Genomic DNA, 20,851 nt, shown 5'->3' on the forward strand with positions numbered 1-20,851 from the left:
GAATGGGAAGGAGATTTATCAGAAAATTTTGGAATCAATTTTTCTCTGGTAGGTAGTCTCTTCTCTACTCCTTGGGAAGCATATACCCCAGTTTTCCTAGGAAAGTCCCAATTGATAACTGCTTATGTAAACTCAGTATTCATAGTGCCCTATTTTAATTTCAAATTTCTCTGATTTGGAAATTAAATACCCATTCTATTTTCACAAAAAGATTATTTTTTTTTCTAATTTTATTTTCACAAAAAGATTATTAACGAGCAATAATATATTGGATGTGTTGATCGTTATGGTAGAATATAGATACATATGACAAATAGGGAATAATAAAAGGAAAAGTATAGAATCAATATATAACAAGAAATAGAGCAGTGTTTCCTTCCTTGGAAGGAAAGCTATGACAAACACAGATAGCCTATTAAAAAGAAGAGACATCACTTTGCTGACAAAGGTCAATATCATCAAAACTATGGTTTTTCTTTTTTTTTAATTTTATTTTATTTTTAAACTTTACAATATTGTATTAGGTTTGCCAAGTATCAAAATGAATCCACCACAGGTATACCCACATTCCCCATCCTGAACCCTCCACCCTCCTCCCTCCCCTACCCTCCCTCTGGGTCGTCCCAGTGCACCAGCCCCAAGCATCCAGCATCGTGCATCGAACCTGGACTGGCAACTCGTTTCATACATGATATTATACATGTTTCAATGCTATTCTCCCAAATCTCCCCACCCTCTCCCTCTCCCACAGAGTCCACAAGACTGATCTATACATCAGTGTCTCTTTTGCTGTCTCGTACACAGGGTTATTGTTACCATCTTTCTAAATTCCATATATATATGTTAGTATACTGTATTGGTGTTTTTCTTTCTGGCTTACTTCACTCTGTATAATAGGTTCCAGTTTCATCCACCTCATTAGAACTGATTCAAATGTATTCTTTTTAATGGCTGAGTAATACTCCATTGTGTATATGTACCATAGCTTTCTTATCCATTCATCTGCTGATGGGCATCTAGGTTGCTTCCATGTCCTGGCTATTATAAACAGTGCTGCGATGAACATTGGGGTACATGTGTCTCTTTCCCTGGGCCAAAGAACTAAATAGACATTTCTCCAAAGAAGACATACAGATGGCTAACAAACACATGAAAAGATGTTCAACATCACTCATTATCAGAGAAATGCAAATCAAAACCAGTATGAGGTACCATTTCACGCCAGTCAGAATGGCTGCTAGCAAAAAGTCTACAACCAATAAATGCTGGAGAGGGTGTGGAGAAAAGGGAACTCTCTTACACTCTTGGTGGGAATGCAAACTAGTACAGCCACTATGGAGAACAGTGTGGAGATTCCTTAAAAAACTGGAAATAGAACTGCCTTAAAACTATGGTTTTTCTAGTAGTCATGTACAGATTTGAGAGTTGGACCATGAAGGCTGAGCACCAGAGAATTGATGCTTTTGAATTGTGGCGCTGGAGAAGACTCTTGAGAATCCCTTGGACTGTAAGGAGATTAAACCAGTCAATTCTAAAGGAAATCAACCCTGAATATTCATTGGAAAAACTGATGCTGAAGCTGCAGCTTCAATACTTTGGCTACCTGATCCAAAGGGCTGACTCATTGGAAAATACCCTGATGATGGGAAAGACTGAGGGCAGGAAAAGTGGGTGGCAGAGGATGATATGGTTACATAGCATCACCAAATCAATGCACATGAATTTGAGCAAACTCTAGGAGATAGTGGAGTACAGAGGAGCCTGATATGCTATAGTCCATGGAGTCGCAAGAGTCAGACACGTCGGAGATACTGAACAACAACAACAAAGAGCTACATTTATTTTGTAACTATAGAAACAAGACTGCCAGGGACCAAGGGCTCTGTGTAATACATAAGGAAATTGAAAAGGTGTAGTGATGTGGTATGCAAAATCTTGGAATGGTTATGACTCACACTGGGTGACTAAATAATGTTCCAATTTCATTAGAGCTATTTTAATAGGAAAAATATGTAAACAGAGAGGTACATATATGGTGTGAGACTGAATATTCAGAATCACTTGGTGCACTTACTGCCTTTACCAGTCTTAGGAACATATATATACACACACACACACACACATATAGGTACATATGACACAGGTATTGAAATTAGGTTCTTCTGATAATAATCTTCCAGAGGGCACTCTTTATGTCCTTGTTCCTTAGGCTTTAGATGAAGGGGTTCAGCATAGGGGTGACCTCAGTGTACATTACTGAGGCCACTGCACCCTTCCTACAGGAAGATGAGACAGCTGAGCTGAGGTACACCCCAAGGCCAGTTCCATAAAACAAACAAACAACTGCCAGGTGAGAACCACAGGTGGAGAAGGCTTTGTACTTCCCATCTGAAGATGAGACTCTTAGAATGGAGGAAATAATTCGAGTATAGGAGTAAAGGATCCCCGAGAGTGGAACTCCACCCAAGATGGCTCCAATGAAATAGATTAATATGTTATTGATGAAGGTGTCAGAACAGGAAAGGTTGAAGAGTTGAGGAGGATCACAAAAGAAATGAAGAACTTCCACTTCTTCACAGAAAGTAAGCTGTGACACCATCCAGTAGTGCAGCAGGGAGGTCAAAAGGCTGATGGAAAATGACACCAGAACCAACAAGCCATAGAAGCGGGGGTTCATGATGACCAGGTAGTGGAGAGGGTGACAAATGGCCACCAACCGGTCATAGGCCATCACTGTCAGAAGGAGACTCTCCAGAAATGCAAAAAGAGAAAAAAAGGTCAGTTGAGTTAGGCAGCCTGCATAGGTGATGGATTTGCTGTGTGTCTGGAGGTTCACTAGCATCTTGGGGATGGTGGTGGTGCTGAAACTGACATCAGTCAAGGACAAATTGGAGAGGAAGAAGTACATAGGGGTGTGGAGGTGAGAATCAGAGCTGACAGCCAGGATGATGAGTAGGTTCCCAAGCACAGTGACCAGGTACATGGACAGGAAGAGTCCAAAGAGGAGGGGCTGCAGGTCTGGATCATCTGAGAGGCCCAAGAGAAGGAATTCAGAGACACCTGTTAAATTCTTTTTTTCCATGTAGATGAGGCACCTTATGAAAAGAAGAGTGTTGAATAAACAAAACAAATGTAGAGGCACCCAGAGAAGTGTCCATACTTTGGATTTAAGCAATTAACAAATAAAATATTCACACTTGATGACCACATGGCCTAGCAACTTTAGCAATATTTCTCAGTTGTGAGCCCATCTTTAATGAGGCCCCAAATATCATTTGCTTCTTTTTCTAAAATTTATTTATTTTAATTGGAGGTTAATTACTCATTTGCTTCTTTACTTACCTATTTTAGAGGCATGCGGCCAAAGAATGCGAGAGAAGTAAGGACTTTTTGACATAATAAATCCGTGAACATGATGTAATATGTGTCCCCTTAATTTTGAAGGAAAAATCTATAGTAAAATTTTTTCTCTCTTAGAAAAGTCATTCTAATTAAAGGACACTAAAAAACACTCAAATATACTGTGTCTTATATGAATGCTGTACAAGAAACTCTCTTGATTTGTAATGTAGTCCTAAACAGCTAAAACCACTCTCTGGGGTATAAATTTTAAAAAATTCCTAATCAGATAGAATTTCTGTTTTTTAAATTAACTTCTAGAGATTTTTCATATTTATTTGGTTTTATGACATCTATCTTCCGTGGAAATATGTGTTCACTCAAATGTGTGTTGTGGTCACACATATAACTCAAATATAAATATTTGCTCATAATGGACTTCATATTTCTATAAATGCATTTTTAATATCTCTTTTTTCCTTAATTTATTTATTTTTAATTGAAGGATAATTATAATATTGTGTTGGTTTCTGCCATACATCAACATGGATGAGCCATAGGTATACATATGTCCCTTCCCTCTTGAGCCTCCCTTCCACCTCCCACCCCTCTAGGTTGTCACAGAGCCCCAGTTTGAGTTCCCTGAGTCATACAGCAAATTCCTCACACAGCAAATTCTTACTGGATATACATTTTTTTCTTTTTTAAAAATTTATTTATTTTTTTAAATTTAAAAATGTATTTATTTTTAATTGAATGATAATTGCTTTATAAAATTTTAAAGCATAAAATCATACACTATCATTGATCCTGAGGATAGCATTCATATATTATGGACCAATGATTAATTAATAAACTCTAATTAAGACCCTGAATTTGCTTTTCTTATTACAGAATATTTTTCTATCGGTACTATAATAGTCTCAGAGAAAGTTCTGAAATTGAGATTACTGTTTGCTGTTTTTTTGTTTGTTTGTAGTGGCTAGGTAACACTTCTTAACTATGATGTATCTCTAATCCTAAAGGTTTGTGAAGGGTTGATTTCTCAGCAGATCCAACCTCTTATGAACCATCAAAAAAGTTAAGACCAAATAAGTTCTCAACATTAAGTGGGCTTCTCATGCCAGTTTAAGAGATTTTCAAGCCAATTCTTTTTTTTTTTTTTCTCATTTAATTAATTTATTTTTTTATTGAAGGATAATTGCTTTACAGAATTTTGCTGTTTTCGGTCAAACCTCAACATGAGTCAGCCATAGGTATAAATTCTTTCTTACAGAGAGTTTGTGTTTCTTTTAAATTCAGCTCCCTGAATGCAGTTTTGGTTGGCAGGAGAGAAACCTGTTTAGGTGTCTTGTAAATGGGAGTTTTGGGCTTCATTGGTGGCTCAGCAGTTAAGGAATCCGCCTGCAATGGGATTCAATCCCTGGGTTGGGAAGATTCCCTGGAGGAGAAAATGGCAACCCACTTCAGTATTCTTAGCAGGAAAAACCCCATGGACAGAGGAGCCTGATGGGCTATAGTCCTTGGGGTCTCAAAGAGTTCAACATGACTTAGTGACTGAATAATAACAAACAAAATGGTATTTCGCTGTCTGTATTCAAATCGGACTTTACCTCCTCTCTACCACAGGGCAAGATTGAAATTACATTAAAATATCTATCCTAAGATGTGCTCCTATCCTCAAGTGTAAAATGATAATAAAGCGTGTTGCTCTCTTTTGGAGGGTAATAATCGCTAAGAGTCGGACAGAACTGAGCGACTTCCCTTTCACTTTTCACTTTCATGCATTGGAGAAGGAAATGGCAACCCACTCCAGTGTTCTTGCCTGGAGAATCCCAGGGACAGGGGAGCCTGGTGGGTTTCCATCTATGGGGTCGCACAGAGTTGGACACGACTGAAGCGACTTAGCAGCAGCAGCAGCAGCAGCAATGCAGGTAAAACAAAACAAGTCACAGAAAAACATTAGTTCAGAGCCTGGCACATGAATTCCTACATAAGGCTTTGTGATATTTTGTGGTTATTGTCACGATTTTCATCACTATCACCTTCACGATCATTTGAAGCACTTGAAGGACACTTTGCTGGGCTCCTCTGTCCATGGAATTCTGCTTGTAAGAATACTGGAGTGGATTGTCATGCCCTCCTCCAGGGGATCTTCCTGACCCAGGGATCAAACTTGTGTCTCCTGAGGCTCCTGATTTGCAGGCAGATTCTTTACCACTGAGCCACTGGGGAAGCCCAGAGGGTACTTCAGAGAAAACGATTACCTGCTCGAGTTAAAATAAAAAAGATGCCTACGGAAGACAGAATAATTATGGGAGGAAAATAGACATTTAAATAAAAGTTCTAGCATCCCCACCAGAAACAACATCAACTTCCTAGTCTTCTGAGCTTATCTATCCATTTTAGTGTCCTTCTACTGGCTATCCTATCTGTCCTCTGCTTTGATGATGAGAAAATAAGGCTCCCCCAATCCCTCCTGCATTCAGTGTCTCCCACTGCACTTGGCAGTCATTGGGCTGTGCTGTGTCTCTGCTGGGGTAGGACTAAGGGATGCAGATGTCTTACATCTCCCCTACCTGGTGTTGGATAAGGGCTGAGAGTTTGTCCTCAGAACATGCAGGAAGACAGTCTCAGGTATGTGCTTCCTGGTGCAGACAACATCTCCAGGAGAATGAGAAACACAGATATAGAACCCACTGGACTGGAGCTGGCTAACTGAAGGGCTGGGAACCACAGTTTGATTATTTACAGTGATGCAGCCTGGAGACCTCCATGCAGCTAGAAGATAATTAGCCAAATTGGCCCATGGCCTCTCAGTCTCTGAGGATTTGCTAACTTTATGGAAGAAAAAAAGGAGAAAAGTGAATGTATAAGGAAGGACCTAGACCCTTCTGACTCCCAAGAAGAGGTTGACCTCTACTTTTTACCTTTGAGTTCCAAGTTGTTTATTTCACTATAAAATTCACACACTTATTTCTTCAATGAAAGAAAGCAATATGTGATTTTATATCTGTAAATATTTGATTAGTCATATAATTTAGAGAGATTTATGCCTTCCATGGGCTTCCCAAGAAGTGCTAGTGGTAAAGAACCAGCCCGCCAATGCAAGAGACACAAGAGATGTGGGTTCAATCCTGGGTCGGGAAGATCCCCTGGAGGAGGGCAGAGCAACACACTCCAGTATTCTTGCCTGGAGAATGCCATGGACAGAGGAGCCTGGCAGGCTACAGTCCATGGGGTCGCAAACAGTCAGACACTATTCAAGCAACTTCACCCACACATACGCATGTCTTCCATACCAAAATTCTGATAGTATTTCTGTTTCCCTAGTTAAGATTTATATCTCTGAGAGCTTACTACTGTTTTTTTTTTTTTTTTTTAACAGTCCTGTTATGGGGTTTTGGAATTTATGCCTTGGAAATTTATGGTTCTTGCTATTTTGAGTGACAGTTCCAATTCTAGTTCTAATTCTGTTGAAATTTAAAATATTTCAATTCAATTAGTTTAAAATTTAGCTCTACTTTTTCTGCTCAGTTGGTGTATGTTGTTATATTGCACACTGTTTATTGTGATGCATTCTATTATTTTGCTTAAATACTTCTAGGTGTCTCAGAGAGTCTACATTCAAAATGTGGGCCTGGGCTATATAGTCTTGTCAAATCTTGACTGGAAGAGTATCTGAATGCCAACTCCCTTACATGGCTATTGGTAAGATTGAATCCTTTGTGGGCCAGAGGACTCCCTTAGTTTCTTATCAAATGGGCTTCTGACAACAGGACAACTGACTTCTATCAGTGCAAGGTGGTGAGATGTCAAGAGAGGGCTGAAAAGATGAAATCTGAATCCTGGTGATGGAGGGTGAGGAGGGATGGACTGGGAATTTGAATCAGCAGATGCAAACTAGTGTATATATTAAATATAATGAATAAACAAGGCCCTACTGTGTAGCACAGGGAACTATATTCAATATCCCTTAAAAAACAATAATGGAAAAGAAAAAAAACAAAGCTCAGCCTTTCTGGATGTTTGTGTTGGCAGATTGAGTTTTTCTCATTTTAAGAAATTAGAAACTAACAAATTATTGCTTTTTTTCCTTCAGTTTTCCCCCCGAAACCCTATGCATGTTGCTCCTTCTCCAATTGCTGTGTTTTGAAAAGAAAAAAAAAAAGTGCTACTTTTTCACATCATGAGAAAAATATTCTTATCTTCAAGTAATTGGGGGGAAAGATAGTCTCATTAACAAAGTCATGTGGTTTATCTCACATATATTATGACCATAGTCATAAGAGCTTGGAGTTGCAGGTAACATATTCTAATCTTGACCTCAGGTCCTGAGTGTGAATCCTCTTGGATGCTTTCAGCCCAATAACTCAACATCTTTGTGGCCAGAAATGAGATCTTGAAAATCAGAAAAACTATTTGGGACTTTACTCAATTGGAAGTTTTCAAAAGGTAAGTGATGGAATCTGATCGACTCTTCAGGTCACATAATCCTTTTCTACTCTGAGGTCATATTACATGGTGGCATGAGGTCAACTCTAAAGTCTGGAAGCCTGAGTTCAAATCCCTTCACCACTTCAAAAGCACCATGAACCCATGTATGTATAACATAAACTTACCTTATACTTAAGTGAAATTATGGTAAAGTGGGGCATGAGAAAAGCACCCAACTTATAGGTGTATGGAAAGAATGAAATTAGCTAACATAAGTAGATGCTGAGATAGCTGCCTAACAATAGCCATAACTCTTGTTATTAGTGGTGGTGGTAGAATATAATAATGATTATTTCAGTATTATGAAAGTGAAAGTGAATTGAAAGTCACTCAGTCATGTCTGATTCTTTGTGGCCCCATGGATAGTCCATGGAATTCTCCAGGCCAGAATACTGGAGTGGGTAGCCTTTCTGTCTCCAGGGGATCTTCCCAACCCAGGGATAGAATCCAGGGATCGAACCCGGGTCTCCTGCACTGCAGGCGAATTCTTTACCAGCTGAGCCACAGGGAAACCCAAGAATGCTGAGTGGGTAGCCTATCCCTTCACCAGTGTATCTTCCCGACCCAGGAATTGAACCAGAGTCTCCTGCATTGCAGATGGATTCTTTACTAGCTGAGCTACCAGGGAAGCCCATTTCAGTATTATGATTTCTAGTAATTTTACTGTTAATCAGAAAATTTAGAACACAGATTTTGTGATAAGAACTCAAATGGTAGGGCATAGAAATGAAAATAAAGTTAGAAGAGCAGATTTTTAAGGATCCATTGACAATGAAGAGGCTTAATTCACTCATGGATTTGAACTGCCAGCAGAGCTATGATGATCTGGGTCACCATCTGCTCAGGAAGTATACTGGGTATGTACAAACCAATGGATGAGTTAATTATCCATGCTCCATAGTGGTCAATGCTTTGGAAGAGTGGTCCTCATGTGTGACCATCAAAGTAGCAACATCAACATTTAGGAACATTTTTATTTTATTATTATTATTTTTTTAAATTTTATTTAACTTTACAATATTGTATTGGTTTTGCCATATATCAAGATGAATCTGCCACAGGTATACATGTGTTCCCCATCCTGAACCCTCCTCCCTCCTCTCTCCCCATACCATCCCTCTGGGTAGTCCCAGTGCACCAGCCCCAAGCTTCCAGTATCGTGCATCAAACCTGGACTGGTGACTCGTTTCATATATGATATTATACATATTTCAATGCCATTCTCCCAAATCATCCCACCCTCTCCCTCTCCCACAGAGTCCAAAAGACTGTAGGAACATTTTTAGACAGGCGCATTTTTAAAAAATTGTTTGTTTATTTTTGGCTGCGCTGGGTCTTTACTGATGTGTGTCAGCTTTTCTCTGATTGCAGTGAACAGGGGCTACTCTCTAGTTGCGGTGCTCAGGCTTCTCATTGCAGTGGCTTCTGTTGCTGCAGAGCACAGGCTGTATGGCGCACAGGCTTCAGTAGCTGCAGCACTTGGGTTCAATTGTTGTGGCTTCCAAGCTGTATACCACAGGCTCAGTAGTTGTAGTGCATGGGCTTAGTTGTTCCACAGCATGTGGAATCTTCCTGGATCAGGGATCAAACCTGTGTCTCCTGCACTGGCAGGCGTATTCTTTACCACTGGACCACCAGGGAAGCCCTGCTGCTGCTGCTAAGTCACTTCAGTCGTGTCTGACTCTGTGTGACCCCATAGACGGCAGCCTACCAGGCTCCCCCGTCCCTGGGATTCTCCAGGCAAGAACACTGGAGTGGGTTGCCATTTCCTGCTCCAACGCATGAAAGTGAAAAGTGAAAGTGAAGTCGCTCAGTCGTGTCTGACTCTTAGTGACCCCATGGACTGCAGCCTACCAGGCTCCTCCGCCCATGGGATTTTCCAGGCAAGAGTACTGGAGTGGGGTGCCATTGCCTTCTCCAAGGGAAGCCCTAGAAGGGCACATTTTTGAGTGCCATACCCAACCTTCTGAATTCAATGCTCTGATATAATTGAATCACTTTGCTGTACAGAGCAGCCTGGTGGGCTGCCATCTATGGGGTCACACAGAGTCGGACACAACTGAAGCAACTTAGCAGCAGCAGCTGTACGCCTGAAACTGACACAACTTTGTAAATTGACTATATTCCAATAAAACTTTTAAAATATAAAATTAAAATTAAAAAAGTAAATTCATATAGAAAGAGTTAGAATGAAGATAAATTAACGAACAAAGGAAAATACTGAAGTTTCTAAAGAAAAATGTTTTTAAGTGAATATTGAATGGAGCACCATTCACAACTCAAGTAATGGATGAAATCTCATGTGAACTAATAGACAAAACTGCACACTAGTGCCTTTCAGTGATTTGTTTTTTATCACAATACAACTGAAAATGAAGAACTACAATTCAATTAAAGGAAAATACATTGACTCTATTGTGTAAAAATTGGAAAGATTGGTTATTAAAGTCTAAAAAGAGATTATGAAATCTGTATATACTGATCACAGTCACAATGCATCACTGAGAATAGATTAGATTTTGCTGGGTAAAATACAGACAACAAAAATTAAGAAAACATCAATGTATCTAAAGATGAAATATCTCTAATTGTTTGAATGTTACAACATCTTGTTGTTGTTGTTAAGTCACCCAGTCATGTCTGACTCTTTTTGACCCCATGGACTGCAGCACACCAGGCCTCCCTGTCCCTCACCGTCTCCCAAAGTTTGCCCAAGTTCATGTCCATTTCATTGGTGATGCCACCCATCCATCTCATCTTCTGATGCCCTCTTCTCCTTCTGCCCTCAATCTTTCCCAGCATCAGGGACTTTTCCAATGAGTCGGCTGTTCACATCAGATGACCAAAATATGGGAGCTTCATCTCCAGCATCAGTTCTTCTAATGAGTATTCAGAATTGATTTTTCTTAAGACTGACTAGTTTGATCTTCTTGCTGTCCAAGAGACTTTCAGGAATCTTCTCCAGCACCGCAGTTTGAAGGCGTCAATTCTTTGGTGCTCTGCCTTCTTTACCATCCAGCTCTCACAACCATATGTGGCCACTGGGAAGATCATAGCCTTGATTATACGGACCTTTGTCAACAGAGTAATGTCTTTGCTTTTCAACACCCTGTCTAGATTTGTCATAGCTTTCCCGCCAAAAAACAATTGTCTTCTGGTTTCATGGCTGCAGCCATCATCCACAGTGATTTTAGAGCCCAGAAAGGGGAAATCTGTCACTACTTCTACCTTTTCCTCTTCTATTTGCCATGAAGTAATGCAGCTGGATGCCATGATCTTAGATTTTTAATATTTAGCTTTAAACCAGCTTTTTCACCCTCCTTCTTCACCTTCATCAAGAGGCTGTTTAGTTCCTCTTCACCTTCTGCCATTACAGTGGTATCATCTGCATATCTTGATTCCAGCTTGTAACTCGTCCAACCTGGCATTTCTCATGATGTGCTCAGTGTATAGGTTAAACAAACAGGGTGACAACAGACAGCCCTGTCTTACTCCTTTCTCAATCTTGAACCAATCAGTTGTTCCATACAGGGTTATAACTGTTGCTACTTGACCTGCATACAGGTTTCTTAGGAGACAGATAAGATGGTCTGGTATTCCCATCTCTTTAAGAGCTTTTCACAGTTTGTTATGATACACACAGTCAAAGGCTATAGTGAAACAGAATAGATGTTTTTCTGAAATTCCCTTGCTTTCTCTATGATCCTCCAAATGTTGGCAATTTGATCTCTGATATCTTAATTGTTTATAAATATATTATTTGGCCAATATGTAAAATAGGTTTCTACACTTAAAATTGGAATCAGGCTTTCTGATTTTATAAATTAAATAGAGATGCCTTTTATGTAACATTAATAAGGAATAGATTGGGAGTTTGGAATTAACAGGTTCACATTGCTATATTTAAAATATAATGCCTTCCCACGAAAAAATAAATAAATAAAACACAATTCCGTGTCCACCCCCCCTCCCCCAGCAAACAATAGGAATGAAGCCTGGAATTAATTAGGAAATGAATGTTTATATGTGAAATGCAGGTGTATATGAATGGGTGGATAGAATACATGGCGTACACTTGGCCTAAGAAAGTCAAGGATTATCCATCATGAAATTCTCTCTTGTACTGCTGTGGTCTTTAAGGATTTGTACAGCCCAGGGATCAGAATGGCACCAAAAATATTTGTCTAATGAGGAATTTGGTTATTGATCCCCAGGGGTATAGCTATGGTTAGCCGTCAGCCTGTGATATGAAACAGCCCTTGCCTTCCTAGGAAAGGCACACCTGAACCAGCTTTCAGAGGTGATCCTTCTTGACTAGGAGTTCAAGGTCTCACATGCTCTGTCTGCCCTTCCTGAGGACAGTTCATCTGTCTCCAATATCCGAGCATCATGTCATGTCAAGCACTGTTACACACTGATGCCAGTCAGGTAAAGTCCCTTAGTTAATGATTTGGGGATTTTTTTTTTTTTTTTTGGTAACAGGAAAAGGTGTTTTACTAAAAATTTATCTAAGGGACACAATGAGCAGAGTCCAAGCATGTAATGGTCAGGATGAAGTGTCCTATGAGATTCCAGACAACCTGTCTTTTTGTTGACAAGTTTGTACCAATGCTCACCCAGTTCTCAATCTGCTGGTCTTCTATTTCCTCTAAAAATGGAAGAAGTCTTTATATACTCTTTATTCTCCTAAGCAGAAATATGTCTTTCTCAAACCTGATGCCTCACAAAATTTTCTGACATTTGCTTGAATGCCGTGGTGGTTGTGGGGAAGAGATTTGGTCAGTTTTTCCTTTATTTCCCTTTCTGGTTCTTCAAATACCACTGCACAGAAGTTCGTTTGCTTTATTGCTGTACTTGGGCTGCAAAGACACAAGGGATAAGTAGAGACACATGGAGCCTTAGCTGGCTGTCCTCCTAGAAAACCTGTATCTATAAAATTTGCAAGAATGTAATACATGGACAGCAAAGATAGTATAACACCTTTTAAAAAATATAACAATCCTTAAACTCCTTTGAAACTTTAAAATGGTGACATTCTGTTCCCAACTTCAGGTCTTAAATATAATGTAAGAAAATAATACACATACAAAAGGCATCCATTTTGTATCCCCTTCAGATCTTATTCCCTCCTCCTGAGAGTCAAAATCATCTTGAATGTGATAGTGTTCCCCCTCGCATTGTTTTATATTGTGCATGTGTTCACAAACATACGTAAGACAAATGTATTAACCATAACACCTATGAGTTAGGAAACAGAGAAATAAAGTATGATGTAATAATATAGTCTTAAAATCTGCCTGCAATGTGGGAGACTTGGTTTTGATCACTGGTTGGGAAGATCCCCTGGAGGAGGAAATGGCAACCCACTCCAATATTCTTGCTTTGAGAATCCCCATGGACACAGGAGCCTGAGGGGCTACAATCCATGGGGTTTCAAAGAGTTGGCCACGACTGCATGACTGAGCACACACACAACAACATAGTGAAATACTCTCTGGTAATTAAAATTAATGAAAAGCGATTAAAAATATCAACAACAAAGAGAAGGTAAATTACACAAGAACACCAATTGTAAATGACATATACTAGGAGAAGGCAATGGCAGCCCACTCCAGTACTCTTGCCTGGAAAACCCCATGGATGGAGGAGCCTGGTAGGCTGCAGTCCATGGGGTCGCTAAGAGTCGGACATGACTGAGTGACTTCACTTTCACTTTTCACTTTCATGCATTGGAGAAGGCAATGGCAACCCACTCCAGTGTTCTTGCCTGGAGAATCCCAGGGATGGGGGAGCCTGGTGGGCTGCCGTCTATGGGGTCGCACAGAGTTGGACACGACTGAAATGACTTAGCAGCAGCAGCATGTGGTCCTAACTATATAAAACTTCAAAATGCAGTACAATGCAATTGTTCACAAAACAATAAACCTGCTTACAGTAAAAATTGTTGAAGAATAATGTATAATGTAATTCATTTAGTGGTTCTCTTGAGAAAGGAAAAGCATCAAGATTTTCTAACACATGATATGGGGACTCCATATACGTCTGTGTTATTTATTGCAATAAAACACCTAGAATGAGGACTGTGATGTGTGGGAATTTGGTACTTTTCACAAGATGGGAATGCTGCTTGTACTTATTTCTGTATTTCTTTGCTTGAATAATCCTCCAGGTTTATATTTGTTGTGGATTATTACTTGTAAGTGTTCAATATATATTTTAAATTTTCTAAAATTGTAGGCTTTGTCATTAAAAAAATTATCTTAACATTTTCATAATTGGTACTAATTTGAGTATCTGATTTATTTTATCATTTATTTCATTTTAATTTCTATCTATTTCATCATGTGTCCATGGCCAATGAACATGGATATCATCAATATTTCCTTCATATCTTTTCTATGTGATAATGATTTCTAACTAGAGTTTAAGCTCATAACACATCTCTGAAATTTTCAGTTGCCATGGAACAATATTCATTCCCCCTTTCTATTGTATTCTTTTAATCTGATCACTGCTTCCTTCCTAGGAGTGTAATGAGACAGGTGCCTTTGTTCATGAAGAAAATTTTAAAATAGGATAGGTGGGTACAAAGGTCTCATATGCTGAGTATTATGCTGATGGCTCTTTATTCATTTCTCATCATTTCAATATTCCATAATATTTTATAATAGCTCCCACTAAACAAATGAGTACATTGAAGTTTCTTACACAGTTGAACAATTTTTGAATTCTCAAAGAAAGTACTGGTCCTGGATTAAGTTCATAGTATTTGAGCCTAAATAATATACCAGCTAATAAGGACTGACATAGCCACATCTGTCTCCCCCAACTGCGGAAGACTATTGTTTTATAATCCTGTAGGGTGCCTGAATATATATGTTGTTGTTCAGTCACTCAGTCGTATCCAACTCTTTGTGATCCCATGGACTGCAGCACTCCAAGCTTCCCTGTCCTTCACCATCTCCTGGAATTTGCTCATGTCCATTGAGTCAGTGATGCTATCTGACCATCTCATCCTCTGCCACCCTCTTCTCCTTTTGCCCTCAATCTTTCCCAGCATCAGGATCTTTTCCAACCAGTTGACTCCATCAGATGACCAAAGTATTGGAGCTTCAGCTTCAGCATCAGAGCTTCCAATGAATATTTAGTGTTGATTTTCGTTAGGACTCACTGGTTTGATCTCCCTGCTGTCCAGGGGACTCTTAAGAGTCTTCTCCAGCACCACAGTTTGAAGGCATCAATTCTTTGGTGCTCAGCTATACAATTTTTATTTTGCCTTCACTGGGTCTTTGCTGCAGTGCTGGACTCTTTGTTGCTAGTTGTGGCATGTGGGCTTTTCCCTGTGGTGCACAAACTTTGCTTGTTGCAACAGGAGCCTCTAGAGGCGGTGGGCTCAGGAGTTATGGTGCACAGGCTTAGTTGCTGCATGGCATGATGTATCTTAGTTCCAAGACCAGGGATGGAACCCACCTTGCCTACATTAGGAGGTAGATCACTAGGGAAGTTTCAATGCCTGAATATTTTTGAAGTGTCATATATCTGTCTTAGCTTGTAGTTTCCTGTCTTCTAAGGACCAAAAATTGTTGCTCTGCAGGCATGCTGTCTCTTCAGTTGTGTCTGACTCTTTGTGACCCTATGCACTGTAGCCCACCAGGCTCCTCTGTCCATGGGATTTCCCAGGCAAGAATATTGGAGTGGCTTGCCATTTCCTCTTCCAAGGGATCTTCCCAATCCAGAGATCAAACCTGCGTCTCCTACAGCTCCTGCTTTGGCAGGCAGATTCTTAACCACTGAGCCAACTGGGAAGCCCAAATCTTTGCTATTTTAATCTATTTTTTAAAGCTTATGCATTTAATTCTCTCTCATCTAGCTGTTTTTTTTTTTAATGATATCTCACCTATCATCTTAGGGGAAGAAATCCCCCTAGGATGAAACACAGAATGTGATATTTGTCCAGCTTCTGTTAGAATTAATTGCTAATGCAGATGAGTTGCATATCATGAAGGAATCTACATGACATTTTCTTTTTTAAAGTGAAAATTGACACAATAAAACATCAAACTCAAACATAATCAACATCTTTTCTAAAAGTATTCTATTTTGTTACTATTGTAAATGAATCTTACTTTTGACATTTATAAACTACCAAAAATAAAGATCTGGTTTTATGAAAAGGTCAAGTAAAAAATTGTTATGGGTGAGGATATATGTCATTTCTAGTCTTTGCTCAGGTGCAGAGCATATACCTGTATAGATGCCGTGACCTGTTACACAATACTTCATGGGTAGAGACGAACATATATTATAGGCAGGAGAAAAGATCTGGCATGTTTTCAAGATGAAAATATTAAACTGTTAAAGGGAAATTATAAAATCTGAGTGTTGGTTTGGGAATGCTAATTCTATACTATCCAGAGTCAACTCAGTGGTGAGAAGATCTGAGCTCAGACTTAATATTTTCTATCCACTGTGTATTTCGTAACCTTGATACAACCTCATCTTACCTAAGTGTTCGCATGGATGAATAGAGATATATTATAACTCAGATATGATAAATGTAACTTAGATCTGATAACCCATCTATAATCTGATAAGCCCCTCAAGTCATTTTGAGGTATGTTAAGTTCGGGGCACCACACTCCACAAGACAGATTAGATATATGCATTCTCATCTTTCTGCGTGTTTGAGGCAAGAAATGATTCTGAAGGAAATGTCACATTTTATTCTTTATTTCAGCCTCAGCATTTGGCACAAGGTGTGAAAAAGTGTTCAGTTCAGTTCAGTTCAGTTCAGTCACTCAGTAGTGTCCGACTCTTTGTGAACCCATGAATCGCAGCACACCAGGCCTCCCTGTCCATCACCAACTCCTGGAGTTCACTCAGACTTACGTCCATCGAGTCGGTGATGCAATCCAGCCATCTCATCCTCTGTCATCCCCTTCTCCTCCTTCCCGCAATCCCTCCCAGCATCAGAGTCTTTTCCAATGAGTCAACTCTTCGCATGAAGTGGCCAAAGTACTGGAGTTTCAGCCTTAGCATCATTCCTTCCAAAGAAATCCCAGGGCTGTTGGTGATCAATAAAAATAAAAGTCAACAAAGTGTGAAATGTGATGATGGAGGGGAAAATTAGCAAAGGGAAATATTTAAATGATCTCTTGGATTTACAATATACATAGAATTTTATTTCTTTATGTTCAAATTTAAGCACTGTTTTTTCAAACTTTATCATATATCAAATTCATCTGGTGGGTTTGTTGAAACTTGAATTTCTGGCCCTTGCCCCTAGAGTTTATCAGCAGTAAACCTACAGTGATACCAAGAATTTGCAGTTCTAATCAGTTCCCAAGGGCTGCTGCTGCTCACCTGGGGACCCTTCATTTTATTTTATTTTCACTCCATTTTTCCTTCAGATTCATCAACAATATGGAAACCAGAAATCAAACAGATGTTTCCAATTTTTATCTCCTGGGATTGACAGATGATCCAGAACTACAGCTCCACATCTTCTTCCTGTTTCTGTCCATGTACCTGATCACTCTCCTGGGAAACCTGCTCATCATCCTGGCTGTCAGCTGTGACCCCCACATCCACACCCCCATGTACTTCTTCCTCTCCAACCTGTCCTTTACTGACATCTGCATGAGCACAGCCACGATCCCCAAAATGCTGGTCAACATCCAAGCACGAAATCAGAGCATCACATATTCAGGCTGCCTCACCCAGATGTGCTTCGTCATGGTTTTTGCCTTTCTGGAAAATTTTCTCCTTACTGTCATGGCTTATGACCGTTATGTGGCCATTTGTCACCCTTTAAGATACTCAATTATCATGAACCCACAAACCTGTGGCCTGCTGATTATATTCTCACTGTTGCTAAGCATTCTGAATGCTCTGCTCCTCAGTCTGACAGCATTGCGGCTGTCCTTTTGTAAGAACCTGGAAATCCCTCACTTTTTCTGTGAACTTGCTCAGGTTGTCAAGCTAACATGTTCTGATACCCACATCAATGACCTTTTGTTATATTTGGTGGGTAGCATATTTGGTGTCGTTCCCCTCTCTGGCATCATTTTCTCTTATACTCAAATTGTCTCCTCTGTTTTGAGAATGCCATCAGCGGGTGCAAAGCTGAAAGCTTTTTCCACCTGTGGGTCTCACTTGTCAGTTGTTTCCTTATTCTATGGGACAGGTTTTGGAGTTTATATAAGTTCTATCCTGACTGGCTCATCCAGGAAGACTGCAGTGGCTTCAGTTATGTACATTGTGGTTTCTCAGATGATGAACCCTTTTATCTACAGCCTGAGAAACAGGGACATGAAGGGAGCCTTGAGAAAACTCATCAATGGGACATCTTCTTTTCTGTGGTTGTGCCATCTACCTTGGCCTTGTGTTTATAGAGCGAGGCAAAATAATAGTTAATAGATATATGTAGAATATTCCATTTGTAAGTGGCAGAATATACATTTTTTTCAAGTGTGCATGGACATTCTGTAGCATAGATCATATGTGGATCATTGATATCCAACAAAAGAGGCAAGAATATGTAATGGGTAATTGACTATATGTATATAAATGAGTTATATATAAATAATACATATAAGAAAACTCCTGCAATAAAGGAGACCCAGGTTCAATCCCTGGGTCAGGAAGATCCCCTGGAGAAGGAAATGGCAACCCACTCCAGTATTCTTGCCTGGGAAATCCCATGAACAGAGGCACATTGTGAGCTACAGTGCATGGGGTCACAAAGAGTCAGACACAACTGAGAGACTAACAATTTCACACTTTCATGTATATATATTGCATGTATATATATATATATGTATATGTATATATATATATTGCATATATATATATACAATATTACTCAGCCATAGACAGGAATGAAATATTGCCATTTGCTACAGCATGAATGGACTTGGGGGTTACTATGATAGTGAAATTAGTCACAGAGAGAAAGACAAATAAAGTATGCTATCACTTACATGTGAAATCTAAAAAATAAAATGCCTGAGTGGATGTAACAAAATTAAACAGACTCACAGATATTGAGAACCACCCAGTTGTTACTAGTGGGAAGAAGAAGGTAGGAGAGGCAAGAAATTGGCAAGGGCTTAAAAGGTACAAACTACTATGTATAAAATAAATTAGCTACAGGGATGTATTGTATTGTAAATGTAGCCAATATTTGATAATTCACTTCATTGTACAGCAGAAACCAACACAACACATACCCCCATAAAATATATAATAACTTTAAATGCAGATTAATTTATAAAAATTTTGAATGACTACATTGTACATCTGAAACTAATCTAATAATGTAAATCATTTACACCTCAGAAAAGATAAATAAACACTAGGGGTGCAATGTACAACATGATGACACAGTTAACACTGACGTACGATATATAGGAAAGTAGTTAATCTTTAAAGTAAGAAAATGTATTTTCCTTCTTTTTTCTGTCTTTTTATTGTATCTCTTGATTATGACTGTTAGCTGAACTTGTTGTGATAATCACTTCATAATATATGTAAATCAAATTATCTGCTGTATACCTCAAACTTATGCAATGATGTGTGTTAATTATTTCTCAATAAACTAAGAAAAAGGAAATATACAATGAAATTATTGTGGCAAAATTGGAAAAGGTGGATATGAACTCTGAAAAGGAATTAACTACCTATGTTGATTGAAACAAAGCTGTCCAAACAGAAGTGGAAAGAAGTAGATGGTGTGCAGCTACCTTGCCTCAGAGGGTCAGACATTGGCCATCATGAACTCATCCATTCTAGAGTCTTGATCTGGAAGGTCCAGGGATCAGCATGACACTAAAATAGCTTGTCTAATGAGGAGCTTTAGTTATTGATCCCCAGGGATGCAGAGATTGCAAGAGTCTCCCTGTGACCACCTCACTCAACGGTCCTTGCTCAGTAAGGAAGCAGGACACGTGAACCTCCTTCCAGAGATGATCTTTCTTGACCTGGAGCCCGTTGCCTCAATCAGTTTGTCTGGTCCTTCTAAGGACAGATCTGCCTTCAAGATCCACAGGAGATATATCAAGCACCATACTTCAGTGATGTCAGCCAGGTAACACAAAGTCTCTTTAATATTGTTACACTATAATTTCTTACAGTAGAAGCAGTGAGGAGAGACATAAGATTAAAACCAAGACCCTCGTGACCCCCAACAAACTCTGACTCTGTTTTTGACATGTTCACATATATGTTTGTATGAATTCTCACCAAGGACTTTTTCCACTGGGATCATACACTCTCTCTATAATGGCAGGACCCATTTTTCTCCTGAGTAGAAATCCTCCCCCTCACAAACATGGGTGCTATAAAATGTTCAGATGTTTACTTTAAATCTTGTGCTGGTGGTGAAGGGGTCTGTACAATGTATTAGTTTGCTGTGCTGTGTGCTTAGTCACTTAGTCATGTCTGACTCTTTGTGACCCCATGGACTGCAGCCCACCAGGCTCCTCTGTCTATGGGAATTCTCCAGGCAAGAATACTGGAGTGGGTTGCCATGCCCTTCTCCAGGGGGTCTTCCCACTCCAGGGACTGAACCCAGGTCTCCCAGGCATTCTTTACCATCTGAGCCCCCAGGAAGCTAGTGCTGCCATAGCAGAGTAGCACAGACTGGGTGGCTTAATAACAAAGTTATTGTCACAGTTCTGGAGATTGGAAGCCTAGATGAAGGTGTCAGCAAGACTGGTTTCTTTTGAGGCCATTTTTCTTGGCTTGTAGCTGGCCATATTCTCTTCATGTGGTCTTTCCTCTGTATGCATGTATGCAAATCTCTCGTTGAATTAAGGTTCACCTTAATGATTCCATTTTAACCAAATTACCTCTTCAAAGATCTTATCTCAAATACAGTCATATTCTAAATATTAGGATATCAGTATATGAATGAAATTAAATTAAAATACACTTGCTTCTTGGAGGGAAAGCTATGACAAACCTAGACAGCATAATAAAAAGCAAAGACATCACTTTGCTGACAAAATTCCAC

General features: G+C 39.5%; 2 protein-coding genes across 2 annotated transcripts; one reads left to right on the forward strand and one right to left on the reverse strand.

Annotated features, from left to right (window-relative positions):
• Positions 1 to 2,212: 2,212 nt before the first annotated feature.
• Positions 2,213 to 3,082, reverse strand: LOC109561192 (olfactory receptor 7E178-like). The gene has a single exon (XM_019963587.2). The coding sequence runs from the start codon at positions 3,080 to 3,082 to the stop codon at positions 2,213 to 2,215; it is 870 nt and encodes a 289-aa protein (XP_019819146.2).
• A 14,177-nt stretch (positions 3,083 to 17,259) lies between these two features.
• LOC109560923 (olfactory receptor 7G2-like) lies at positions 17,260 to 18,252 on the forward strand. Its single transcript, XM_019963376.2, has one exon. The coding sequence runs from the start codon at positions 17,260 to 17,262 to the stop codon at positions 18,250 to 18,252; it is 993 nt and encodes a 330-aa protein (XP_019818935.2).
• The last annotated feature ends 2,599 nt before the right edge of the window (positions 18,253 to 20,851 follow it).

Source organism: Bos indicus, chromosome 7 (genome assembly GCF_029378745.1).
Source record: "Bos indicus isolate NIAB-ARS_2022 breed Sahiwal x Tharparkar chromosome 7, NIAB-ARS_B.indTharparkar_mat_pri_1.0, whole genome shotgun sequence".
In the NCBI taxonomy this organism is placed as follows: Eukaryota; Metazoa; Chordata; class Mammalia; order Artiodactyla; family Bovidae; genus Bos; species Bos indicus.